Raw genomic sequence first — 13,880 nt, forward strand, 5'->3', positions numbered from 1 at the left:
TTTAGCCCACTATAATCCCTAGTTCCTTTTTGAAGACTGCCTCCTGGTCAAAAATGACCTCTTTCTCCTCTGGACTCCCATGCCCTTTATTCAAGTCTTTTAAGGCACTTAAAATTTATTTTGATTTTTTAAAAGATTTTATTTGAGAAAGAGAGAGAGAGCACAAGTGGAGGGGAGAAGGGCAGAGGGAGAGGAAGAAGCAGACTCCCTGCTGCACAGGGAGCCTGATACAGGGCTCAAGCTCCTGGGATCATGATCTGAGCCAAAGGCAGACACTTAACTGACTGAGCCACCCAGGCACCCTCCGCCAAAAAAAAAAATTTTTTTAAGATTTTATTTATTTATTTATTTATTTGTTTGTTTGTTTATTTAGAGAGCAGAGGAAGGGGCAGAGGGAGAGGGAGAGAGAAAATCTCAAGCAGACTTCATGCTGAGCACGGAGCCCAACACAGGGCTCGATCTTAGAACCCTGAGATCATGACCTGAGCTGAAACCAAGTCAGACGCTTAACTGGCTGAGCCACCCAGGTGTCCCAAGGCACTCTTGATGTTCTCTTGTGCAGTGTAGACACATTGGCACTAGTGGTAAGAGTGTGGGTTGCAGAGTTAGATGTCTGGGCTTCAAATCCCAGCTCTGCCACTTGCCAGCTGAATGACACTGGTCGAACCACGTCGCTTTTCTGGCTGGGGCCAGGATGCGCTGAGGTGCTTAGGGCACACCATATAAGGAGCTACTCACTCTCAGGGTCCAGCAGGTGCAGGGTCAGCCCTCTCACCACCTTGACAGGGACGTTTCCATGAGCTTCCTTAAATTTCATGCCTCTCTTGCTTTACCCAAGTCCCTGCCCTGCCTCCCGCCCTGGTTTTTTAATCTGTGAAATAGGGACAGTGACCTCCCTGGTAGAGAAAGTGTAGGGACTCAATAACTAGCACAAGTAAGAGACTTAGCACAGTGCCTGGAGAGCTGGTCTTCATGTCTAATTCATTTTTATAGTCCTAATTTTAAACACATTACATCAAAAATAGTATGTAATCAATTATGTTTAAGTGAATTAATAGCTGCTAAGTTTGAGGCATGTGGTGATGGGGTCTGTAATCAGGAAAACAGCTCCAACTTCGAGTCCCTGGATCAAGAGTTCCTGAGCTGGTTCATTTCCTGGTCCACATTGCGCGTTGAGAAGGTTTAGGTGAGGAGCTTTGGACAGAGGGAGTAGAGCCCAAACCTCAGAAAATTGCTGAGGTTGGTTTTCAAATTAGAACCATGAAGGAAAAGGCTCCAAAAGTGGGATGCGTGCACGCTGGCAGGATTAGCTCGAGTCTGGGTAGCAGCAGCTCAAATGTGCAAAGTGGCTTAGGTTCATGCGAGCTGGTCACATCGGGAATGGATGGGCTCCCTCTCCGTTAGGCCCCTGCCAGTTCCGTGGGAAGGAGATTCTTTCCTGGAACATGGAGACTATCTTGCATCTTGCCTGGAACTCCATGAAACTGTTGGCAGCATCTGGCTCAGCTGGGTGCATCCCGAAACACCACATTTATTTGATATCGGAATTGATATTCCTCTTTTACATTGTGGTTGGGACTCATTAACTCTCAATAAGGACCGACATTGAAGGAGGAGTTTCCGCCCTTTCTTGCGAAAAAAAAAAATATTTCCTTGGATGGGACATAGCTCCTGTAACTGATTTGCTCTCCTGGCACAGGGCAGCATGTGGTGGGGTGCCCCAGGGCTGGTAAGAAAGGGGACAGATTCAAGAATTCCTGGGTGGGAAGGCTTTTTCCCTGCGCTTACCACAATTGCTAAAACACTAGGTTTAATAGCCCAAGACTGGTCTATATTTGCATGGAAACCGTGTTTGTGTGGATTTTTTTTTTTAAATTTCAAGATGGCCATAATAAGAGCCAGACTGTTGATGAGTCTAACGATTAGAAGCAGCTCCTAAATTTCCCACACAATCATGGTAGGTTCAATTCTGAGATCTTATTTGAAAAGTTCAAAATGAGTGGTGTTTTTATCTAGCGACCTCACTAAAGCACTCATATCCACTAGTGCCAGACACGTGCGTTACGTTTGCGGTTGCCCAGTGCAAGGATTGTCCTTATAACCAGCCATGGAATTTAAGTAAAGCAGTCTGGAGGGGTGTCAAGAAGGTTCATTTTAGGAACTGCTGTATTTATGTCCACAATATCGCTATTAAATTGGCAAGTATGAAGCAGCCTTGAGTGTGGCCGAGCATATACAGTCACCATTCCTGGATGAGTTGTGTGCTTGGAAACAAGGAGCGTAAAGAGGGTTCTTGGCTTCCAGGAATTTGGCTCAGGGTTTCAATCCATTTGAATCATGTCCACCATTACACCTGTTCCTTTTGGAGCCAAACCTGCACATTATCACCATTACTCTTCAATAGCACTGAAATTGCAATAATCTATGAAATCTGTCCTTTCCTGTTCTTTCTCTGCCACAAAACAGAATTTCCAGGAGCTTGTGGGGGTGGGATGGGGGTGTTGAAAAATACATTCTGAGTCACCGCTTGAGAAGTTTTTATTGTATATTTTCCCCAAGCGATTCTGGTAGTGAAAGTATTATGGGTATAGAATGAGCAAACACTTAAATTGAAAACAATCAGATGAGAAAGTCCTCTGCTTTAATGAGAGGTCACTAGTACTTATTTCTGAAGCTATTATCAACTTGGACTGTGGGATTGGAGAGGCTCTTCCAATACAGGTAGTGACACAAAAGAATCACTGGTTTTTTTTTTTAAGATTTTATTTATTTATTTGAGAGAGAGAGAGAGCACGAGCGGGGAGGAGAGCCCGACACGGGGCTCAATCCCAGGACCCTGGGATCATGACCTGAGCCGAAGGTAGACGCTTAACCAACTGGGCAACCCAGGCGCCCCTGAACCACTGCTTTCAAGAGAGACCTGGGCACCAATAACAAACTCATCACTTCCATCTGTATCTTATATAAACAACAAGATCCTAATGTAAATATCAAGACATGGCTCCACAATCCCATAGTATTCTAGTTTGTCACGAATCATGAAGTGTCACCTTTCAACTCCTGAACGCCCAAGGAGCAAGAAACTGCACAGCAAGGATAGAGGAATCTAGATCAGGGATTGGCCAACTACAGTCCTAGGGCTGACCACCTGTTTTTGTAAATAAAATTTTACTGGCATATAGCCATGTTCATTCATTTACACATTAGCTATGTTTGCTTTCATGCTAGAGTGACAGAGTTGAGTAGTTGCGACAGGCAACGTTGGCCAACAAACCCAAAAATGTTTACTCTCCGCATCTTTACAGGAAAATTTTGCAGACCCCTCGTCTAGACAAATAGTCAAATGAGTCAAGTTGTTGGCTAAAGGTCCCCAATTCACAATGCCAAGAGAAGGACTGGGTTGGCTTTGGTTGTTGTCATGCACTTTGTAATTTAAAAAATCTTATGAGCCAGTACAACTAAAACTCCCATTCACCTTGCTTTGAAGAAGCAATATGGAAAGTAAAATTAGGTCTCAGTATATTTTATATGTTGCCTGGACTTCTAAAGCATTGCTGGATTGCTTAAATATGCATAAGTCAATGTCATTTCTCAAAACTTTTAAAAGAGGCAAATGTTGGCAACTTCTAAAGTATTGGCATCATGCTGTGTCTGTACAAAATTCGACAATGCTCAAAACCACGTGCTGTCGCTATAAATGTAGTCCTACTTCAAGTGAAACTCTTTAGTCTAAATATTTTCACAATCTTTGAAACCAGTTTTAAGAGTCATCAGAAATCTGTAGTTTAAGACACCAGACACATTTCTTAGCTGAGCCTTCCAGTGCCAACATGTTGGACCAATTCAGTAAAACATGCCATAAATTATATGACTGCTTTATTTGAATTAGGGGATACTTTCCACGATAGCAGGAATTCTTACTGGGAGTTCAAAAGCCAGACACAGGGTCTAAGTTATTATTCATATACTGGTGATGGATTCGAATCTTGCCTTTGTGGCCAGGTTTGGCCAGGAGTATAGGTTACAACAAAGAACAAAGCTAAAAGACCCAAAGCAGTTAAGATTGCAGTCTCAATAGCTCTGAGTTATACCACCTTTACAAATGCAAGACAACTGGCTGGAACAACCTTGCACTGGCATGTCAGAAGTGATCGGAAGCTTTTGGAATATCATTAGGATAGGGCTTCTTCCTTGATGTTGCTTACAAGGAAGGCTCTCTTTCTTCTTGTCATTTAACTATATTAGTAGATCATTAATAACACGTGTGATTATGGACTCTATCTGCAAATCAATCTTAGTAGATATGTGACTAGTCACAGCAGAAAAGCCATTCAGGTCTGGGAGCACATGGCCTTCCTCTAGACTCAGGTTGGGTCACCTGGCTACGTCTACAGACTTAAATGGCTAAAATCCAATTCTCTACTCATAGCTGCACTCTTGCCTAGAAGAATTTATAAAGCTTGATATAATAACTTGGGGGAGGAAGTGGTATGCTAGTGAAAATAATACTAAATAATACTAAGAATTTAGATACGATTTTTGAGACTTGCGTCAAGAGTTGAAACATACAACAAACCAACTAGGTGAGTCCTAAGAATGATACGAATATGGGGTATGAAGTTTTCAGGTTCAACTCAAGTATAATTGGATCACATAGCTGAAGAAAATGTCCATCATTCTATATTTTTTGAAAAATTGGTCTTAATTCTTAAATTGCTCCTTTCTTCATCTGAAAAAGTTCACCAGCCAAGGTATACACCATCACAGAATGCCACTTACAGACTCTCATTTTAAAGATACCCTTAATTTTCCAAAGGACAGTTAAAATAGGGCTCATTTTCAGAAAAAAAGATGATTCACCATTCTAACTCAGGACTGGAAAGGTGAGATCCTTATGGGGGAGGCTCATAAAAGACGTCATAGGAGAAATGAATGCTCTCAAACCTTTGGTACAGGAGTGAGGTTGGGGGATGAACATGTCTCTTTGAAGCAAAGCAGCTGAGGCTCGAAGTTATGTGGGAAGGGCAGCCTGTGTGTTCTGTGGCCAAATCGTGAATGCACATTTTTGTGTGACACTCCTGCTTGGGGAGCCAGGCTCTCATTAAGTTCTAGCCAGTTCGATGTTCACGAGGGGGACCTCCAGGGTGTGGGGAACACTTCAAATTACATTTTGTGAAGACAAGAGACTGTCAAAGCTTAGGAAGGCCCCTGGCTGTTAAAGGCCAGTGTAATGCTCGTGCGCGCGTCAGAACAAACTAGCTGCGGACACAAAGGGAGGTTTTTTAAAGGTGGTATCGAATAACAGGCCAGCAGCCATTCCCTCTCTGCGGCTTAGACCTCTTTCTTCTCTCCACTTTGGCTCTTTGTTGAGTCACTTCCATCAGGCAAAGTTCCATAGGATAAGCCATTTGAATCTGGTTGTATTTTGTCCAACATTTGTTTCCCTGTGGAGATAACAATCACAAAAAATCTTTTGCGCTCTTAGAAAAGAATACATCTTAATAATAATTTCCCCTCTCTTTAGGCCACATTTTATTCCTTTTTTTTTTTTTTTTTTTTTTTTTAGTGCTCTGTGGTCACCCTCTGCACAGAAGAGATCAATGTCAGGAAGAAAAGGCCCTGGAACTCTGTGTCCCTTGTGGTGACCACACACTCTCCACAGGAGACAGTGGTCTTCCCGCCACACGGGGTCTCCTGTGCTGGGCATGGAAACCGGGTTGGCTGGTCAAGAGATGAACATGAAGCATCCACTCATCTCCACACCTTCCTTCCCAGTGTCCTTTCTCCTTTTCCGTGTTTGCTCTAATGCATGTGACAACAAAGAAAAGCAGATTTCCATAGCAGCTTCTAAAAGCTGTTGCTGATCCTATGTTTGGGGCTTTGTGAACCGAAAAATCGAGTTAAATGATATTTTCTACCCAAGAGCCTCTAACCACACAAGTCATTCACAATGCACAACTTTGCCACGAATGCCAATTCTTGCCTTGAACGCTCTTAGCTGGTAAGAGGGCCCAAGAGGGAAAGAGAACACGGAATTCCTTGGGTCATATTTTCTCAGTTGTAGGGACAAGGCTTTAATGGCTTTTGCTTCAAAGTCTGGAACCTAACAGAATGGTAGAGGAAGCTGTCAGAACATCATTACTTTGGTCTAGAAGCCTGTAGGTCACCCCAAATCCCTAGCAAAGCTGGATATATTGGGTGGGCAGGGGAGGAGGTGAGGACACAACCGTTTGCTTTGTTCTGAACATCGCTTCTGTTGTCTACATGACGACAGCGAGTTACTGCCCAGTGAGAGCGGAGGACTGCAAAGATGGTGCGTGTGAAATGGATTGGGATGAAGAAGGCAAAGGGGAGGGGGAGAATCTCTCCCTGTTCAGGCGACGGTGAAGAACATCCCTTTTGGCCCCACCGTGCACAGGCCACTGCAGTCTCCCGCAGGAATGATGGTCCTTGGCAGCCTAAGCTCCTGTCCTTAGAAGTTCCTTCAAAGGCTCTCTGAGCAGCAGGGGACCCCTGCTACAGCCATTCCCTACTTCTATCCCCACCCTTTTTCAGTTTAAGGGAACCCAAAAAAAGAAATTGGCAACATCCCCCAAATCAAGAAAAAGGGGCCAGTTCTCTTATATCCCCAGTGTTCTGTGCAAAACCAACATTCAAATAAATGATTATTAACACTGACAGTTAAAACATCACCTCTGGTTTCATGGTTAAATAGACATTTTCTTGGGTTATAAGAATTATGTTTTATATTAATCTTAACACCCCCAATAATACCAGCAACTACTAATTTATAAAGTTTTCCATCATAAATTAAAGAATATACTGTTTTACCAGGAATATTTCCAAAATCAATGTAAGATTGTGGCAGATGTTCCTTTTCTCGGTTTCTTGTGACCAAAAGCACACCAAGGAATGACAGAAAACACCTGTAAGAACAATATTAATAAGGAACACAAGAACACTGAAACAACCCATGGTGTTAAATAACAGCTCCCTAAGTCTACATGATGACATAAATTCCACTGGTTTTGTTTTTCCTGTTTCTCATGGTAAGCCTCCTAGAACTTGTCTTAATTGCTGCAGCCAATTATATTTTTCCCCAGAACCAAGACCTGGGCAGCTTCCAATAAATCTCTGCCCCAGGTTTTTACCATCTGGAGGCTAATTCCAGCTCTAAACCCTTTGGGTAGACATTAGGTCTCATTTTCTATCCATGCATGCCCAGACCCATTATTGGCATGCAACACGAGCAAATATATATATATATATATATATATATATATACATATATATATATATATATATATACATATATATATATAAGAAATATGTATATTTCTTTAATTTTCTAAGAAATCTAATTGTCCTTGGCCATAAGAATAGTCATAGTTTCCAGATCCTAGAAGTTTAGGCTTGCCCAAGTATCTTATGAAATTGAATTTTCAAGCTAGATGGTTTTCTACGCTGAAAATAGCCTGGGCTCAAGTCTGCATAATAATGGTCATGCAGAACGCCAGAGCGAGAAACAGCAAAGCATTAATGGAGTGCCAGCTGGAACCAACAGAAGATCTTAGACATGGGTGATATTCTGTCAAAGTTCTGCTCTCTGTTTGCAAGAATGTCAGCAATGATGCCGACCGAATTTCCAGGAAGGGTTAAAGATGGGCACCCAGACACAGGAAAGGGATACTACCAATCTGATGTTATTAGGTCCAAAGCTAAAAATCTGCCCCAGACTTAACCTTTTATTCTAGGGAATCCTAGAGGCATCTGTGGTTCCTGAATGAGTTCTAACCAAGAAATTTCCAAGAGCGAGATAGGTCTGATTTAGCACGGAAAGTTAATGGATAGCTCCAACAGCTGATGGTGGATTTATCTAGACCTTGGCTGGAACTGAAAATCCCCAGGTTCAGAACCCTCAGAGAGAGACCCAAATTACCAAGTCAAAGACACAGAGTCCTGCGGAGGGTGTTATATTGAAAACTATGTTTCTTTTAAGAGCTCAGGAAACTAATGTTTCTTATATTGTCTTCCAATCTTCTGTACCTCAGATATAATGCCAAAAATCCCACATAAAAGTAATAGGATTTCACATTCCTTACTTATGAGACATCTACTCACCCAAAAATATATATAAATACAGTTAGAAAAGCTGCGCCAAGGAACTCCTGATAAAATATGATACCTATAACAGGAATAAAAGACAAACTTAATTTTAGGGTAAGAATATATATACTAGCTTTCAAATTATGTTCATGTATTATTTTTTTCTAAGGATAATTACCCTTAAAATGCACATTCAGTAGCTTAAGTTTAAAAATATTTGCATGCCACACTTACATTTTCAGTGATTTCAAAAAGAACATAGATTCCTAGACTTTATATAATGTATTATTATTATAAAATCAACACAATTGACATAGCTTTTGGAAATAGAAATTTCTTATCCAGTCTAGGATTTGTCCCACTGGAAGAGGCAATGAAAAAAACTCTAGTGACATTTCCCACCTACACTTTTAGGCCAGGGGTCAGCAAGCCTGACCTGAGAGTCTGGGTGGGCTCTGGGGCCTGGGACACGGCATTCCCTTCAGCACAGCGGCTGGCCACCCAGGCTGACGCTCTTGGAAATGCCTCCTGCGCGCTCACGCACTAGAGGATGTGGGAACCATTCTCCCCAGCTCTGTTTCTCACTGCTGAGCCCCTCTCCCTTCTCTTTCTTCTGCTCTTCCCTTTTGGGGGAAGGAAAACTTGGATGTGTTATTTATTCTGATAAACTCGTCTTCTCTCCTTGTTGGTCTTGATGATTTCTTCTTGGTCTAAGGTCCCAAAGCCTTCAGAGAGTTGTTTTTTTTTTAAAGTTATCTTTAAATTATGTATTATGTGGAACTGAATTTGTGTGTGTGTGTGTGTGTGTGTGTGTGTGTGGTGTTAGCCTGGCTAGTCAGCTGACAAATATTTATGGAGTCCTACGTGCCTGCCACGATGCGAGGTGCTGTGGCTACCATGATGGACAAGCCAGAGTCCTATACCCAAGGAGCACTCTCAGAAGCCCATCTCCTCACCTAGAGAATAAACCTCGTTCAGGCAGAAGCCACGTCCAGTTCTAATAAATATTTGTCGAGTGGATAAACATTTTGAGAGCATTCTTCCATGTTATTGCATACTTCCTTGTAATCATTTTAATGTTCCCATGTTATCCTAAGCAGATGTACCATAATATTCATTTCTCCAAGGGCATTTTAAGTTGTTTTGAAATTTTTTTGTTTTAGTCAAGTAGCAATAAACTTCTTTGTACATTTCTTTTTTTCTCAGTACTTTAGGATTTTTCTTGTTACTGCCCCTTAAAGCAGAATTTCTTTTGTAAAGAATAGAAACATCTTTTTAAAAATTTGTAGTAAAGGGATGCCTGGGTGGCCCAGTCGGTTAAGCATCTGCCTTCAGCTCAGGTCATGATCTCAGGGTCCTGGGATCGAGCCCTGCATCAGGCTCCCTACTCAGCGGGGAGCCTGCTTCTCCCTCTCCCTCTGACCCTCCTCCCTGCTTGTGCTCTCTCTGACAAATAAATAAATACATAAATAAAATCTTTAAAAAAATTTGTAGTAAAATACAAATAACCTAAAGTTTACCATCATAACCATTTTTAAGTTTGCAGTTGTTGTGCGAAGTATATTCACACTGTTGAGCAACTAATCTCCAGACCTTTCTCACTTGGCCACACTGGAAGTCCATACCCATTAAAGGACAACTCCCCATTTGCCCCTCCTCCAGCCTCTGGCAATCACTACTCTGCTGCCCATTTCTGTAAGTCTGACTATGCCAGATACCTCATATAGGTGCAATCATACAGCATTCGTCTTTTTATGACCGGCTTATGTCACTCAGCATAATGTCCTCAAGGTTCATCCATGTTGTCGCATGGGTTAGAATTTCCTTCCTTTTTAAGGCTGAATAATATTACATTGTATGACATACCACATTTTCTCTTTCTACTCATCTATTGATGGACATCTGAATTGCTTCCACCTTTTGGCTATTGTGAATAATGCTGTTATCACGCAGGCATACAGGTATCTCTTCGTGTCCTTGCTTTTGATTCTTTCGGATATGTGCCCAGAAGTGCAATTGCTGGACTACATGGTAATTCTATGTTTAATGTTTGGAGGAACTGCCATAGTGTTTTCCATAGTGGCTACTCCATTTTACACGCCCGCCAACAGTGCATAGAATTCAAATTTTTCCACATCCTCAGCAATACTTGTTAATTTTGTTGTTGTTCTTGTTGTTTTGTTTTTGCTAGTAGCCATCCTAATGGGTATAAGGTGGTATCTCCTCATGGTTTTGACTTAAATTTCCCTAAGGATTAATGATGTTGAGCATCTTTTCATGTGCTTATTGGTTATTTGTACATCTTCTCTGGAGAACTGTCTATTCAAGGACTTTGCCCAGCTTTAGATTGGGTTATTTTTGTTGTTGTTGTTGTTGAGCTGTAGGATCAGAGACTAGAAACATTTTTCAGGCTCTCGATAAAGACTATGAAACTGAGCTCTAGGAGGGAGGTCCATGCCACCCAACTCCACGAGAGCACCTGTCATGCCTTGTGGGCATCAGTTATTATAGCAATAAAAAGAACAAAACAGAAACCTTACTAGTTTCTAGGCAAAATATGGTATTGCATTTCAATCTTAAGCTAGACTTTTTGATGGGGGCAAAAAGGGAAAGTTAGTCAAGAAGCTTCATCTCCATTTCACACTTCAGCAACAGCAGATGAATGATCGCTCCCAGAAAGCTCCAGCCTCCCTGACTCATCAATTACTTGGTGTGTTGAGTATTGAGATTCCAGCTCTGTTGGTCCTCCTACAAAATGTTCTTTTCAAGGGAACTACCTTTTTTTTATACATCTTTACAACATTAACTATTAGGACATATGTCATGCCTGCAACTCTTTTTGGCCCTATTAATTTTTTTCTAGTAATTCTAGGGCACACAAATGTGCAATCTTTTCTTACTTTCTTTTGTCAACAAGCATAAAATGCTAAAAAAAAATCAGATGTCTTGGTATATGATCTTTCTCTTTAAAAGTAAGGTTCAATTTTGGGAAATAAAACAAATGCATCAATTACTCTTAAAAACTGTCCACTAGCAGTCACATTGTTTGCCATGAAATAAGAAAGATGTGCCAATTAGGGAACATAATCCTTAATTGCTTCCAAAATGCATAAATTTTGCTTTGGGAAATGAACTTCCAATATGAGAAGGTAGTAAATATATCCAATAAGCCAGTAAACTAGGCCACACCAGTACTAAACTTAGGAGTGAGATACCGGAATCTACTGTATTTTGATTTGGATCATTTTTCAAATTTGTGCTTTTTTAAGAACACTATTGTGTCTCATATATATATATATATATATATATATATATATATATATATATATATATATAATTGTCAGTAAATACCGAAGAACTATAATAGCAGAAAAACAGAGGTCAGAGCAGCAAGGATAATAGTTTCTATGCTCATCTGCTTGGCCTTCCCTGGAACACTGGGTTCAGTTTCGGATTCAGTTTTGGACCCCTCTCTCTGATCAAGGCAGTGAGGGACAGGGAGGGAAGAATTCATGGAAATAGGGATGTTTGGTCCAGAGAGAAGACACAAGAGGACCCTTCAGCTGCTTTGATTATCAGAAGGGCTGGCAAGGAGAAGACTCCGGAAAGCAGAACTAAGATGAGAGTCTTGAATTCACAGGGAGGCTAGTTTCAAGGCCAGTATAAGGAAACACTTTCTAATAATTCAAGCTCTCCAAATAATTAGAGTGATCCAAAACAGAACTGCGCTATCTCTGGGGACAGAGAACCCTGGGGAGCCTTCACACAAAGCAGAATAACCCATCCTAGGGGACGTTATGGAGGAAGTTCAGTCCTGGGTGGAGGTGAGGATGATATGACGTGGGCTACACAGTCCCTTATAACCTCAAGATTCCTTGATTGTCTCATTTACTCAGACAGAAACGTGATTTATGTCTGGTGTGGGGGTAGAATCACCTGAGGATAGAAAGCCAAAGCTCACCTGCAATAATGGCACTGGTCGTAAAGAAAATATGGTTGACCGGCACCACCGTCGTTGTACCGTAGAGTTTCGTGGCTTGATTCAGGAACCTAGAGCAGAAGGCACTTACTGGAGCCCTGGCTTTAAGAGACGCTCAGCAATAAGTTAACAATAACATCAAGAAATGCATGTCCTTAAGCTACAACTACAAAGGGAGAGGAAGTGCAGTAAAAGGGCATTTCCAATCAGCAGTCATAGCTTATATGCATCTGATGTATGAGATCAGATGTCAGGTTTTATGGTCTGTTTAAACCAACAACAGTAACAATGAAAAGCAATTAATCATATTCTGAGGCCACAGAAGTTTGAGTTGGAAGCGATTCAAGCTGCTGGACCAGTATCACACTGGAGCTGATTCATTAGAATAGACCCTAGAATCTGTTAAATAGCATATCTGGGGAATAGTATAGCTATCCATTGACATGCCACGTGCCAAGAAAGAAGATGGAGAAGTGAAGGAATGTTTAACGTTTGGAAAACAATGCTCAGGACGCCAGCTGCAGAGCACATGTGAGAGCTCAGTGTCTCACTCTGGCCACCAGCGTGATTCCAGCTCCCCCAAGGAAGATGCACTGCCCTGTCACTGACACCAACTGGACAATTAAAAAAAAAAAAAAAAGTTCAGCTCCTATTCTAGCACAACTGAAAAAAAATGTTCTGTGGGTAGAGCCCCGATGTGCCTGAGCGTGTGTGTGTACACATGTGCCCATGTGCACACACTTACGTACGTATACATGTGCGTGTGTGTATATATATATATATATGTACGTTATCTATGAACAAACACACCTCCTTGGGCGGTTTCGCTGGGTGGCCAGTCCTACGGTTCTAGTGCGTTCACCGTAGCTCCAGTGTGGCAGAGGCAGGGACTAGAACAACGGGGTAGGAAAATGCAGGGTACCTTCAGTTCTACCTGCCACTGAAATCCATAAAGCGGAGTTGAAAGATAACAATGCTCATCTCGAAACTCCAAAAGATATTCTAGCAGTGCTGATGAACTCAGAAGAAGAAAGGGAGATGAAAGAAAGTAGCGAGGGCCAAGCCTGAGAAACACACTCATTCTCATAAGGAAATGACAAGTGAAACAGTGACCAAGCACTAGGGTTCTCCAGTCATTGTCCACATTCCTTGCAACAGGGCCCATGTCCGCCCCGCGGCTATTAGACTTGACTGCCAGCGCCTGCGGAGAGGAGCACTCTCTTCCTGAGTGTAGGCTCTGATTTCCCAGCTGACACTGGGATGGTGCTTTTGCACAGCATTTTGTGATAAACAGAAAACTTCCTGGCTGACTAAAGACAGCCTCGCAGGCAAAGCCATAATCACGATGTGAAATGGAGGGGAAGTGACTGGAGCAGATGGAGGTGGGGGGAGAGAAGAACAGAAATTTAAAATGTTCCATGTCACCACTATTAGGCCCCCAGAGAAACATAAAACAATCATTCCGCCATCCCAGGGGTACAAAGAAAATTCTGGCCAATGATGCAAAGTTCTGGGGAAAGGATTTCCCTCCCAGCCAAACGTCTGGTTTTGTCCATCCCTGGGCAATTAATGAGCATGAGCTAAGGATGAAGGTGAAGGGTTCATGTATTTCCTATATTTAGAATGAAATCCTGGATGTGGACCTGCCCCTTTGATTTATTGCTAATGACAACCTGCGTACGATGGATATTAATTACAAGCAGAAGAGCATCAGGAAAGTATCAAAGTGCACTTAGCTAGATTATGGCCATACTTTAGAACTCACAAGACATGAAGGCAATGCTCAGTGAAAAAA

General features: G+C 41.9%; 1 protein-coding gene across 5 annotated transcripts in view; it reads right to left on the reverse strand.

Annotated features, from left to right (window-relative positions):
- Positions 1-5,281: 5,281 nt before the first annotated feature.
- NIPAL2 (NIPA like domain containing 2) overlaps positions 5,282-13,880 on the reverse strand; it is a 73,023-nt gene continuing 64,424 nt past the window's right edge. For all 5 annotated transcript variants that reach the window (XM_027571323.1, XM_027571314.1, XM_027571287.2 and 2 more), the window contains 4 exons: positions 12,068-12,156; positions 8,122-8,185; positions 6,832-6,926; positions 5,282-5,444 (listed from right to left, as the gene is read on the reverse strand). In XM_027571323.1, coding sequence (XP_027427124.1) covers positions 5,332-5,444; positions 6,832-6,926; positions 8,122-8,185; positions 12,068-12,156 — 361 coding nt within the window. In that variant the 3' untranslated portion in view covers positions 5,282-5,331. The remainder of the gene's footprint in view (positions 5,445-6,831; positions 6,927-8,121; positions 8,186-12,067; positions 12,157-13,880) is intronic.

Source organism: Zalophus californianus, chromosome 4 (assembly GCF_009762305.2).
Source record: "Zalophus californianus isolate mZalCal1 chromosome 4, mZalCal1.pri.v2, whole genome shotgun sequence".
In the NCBI taxonomy this organism is placed as follows: domain Eukaryota; kingdom Metazoa; phylum Chordata; class Mammalia; order Carnivora; family Otariidae; genus Zalophus; species Zalophus californianus.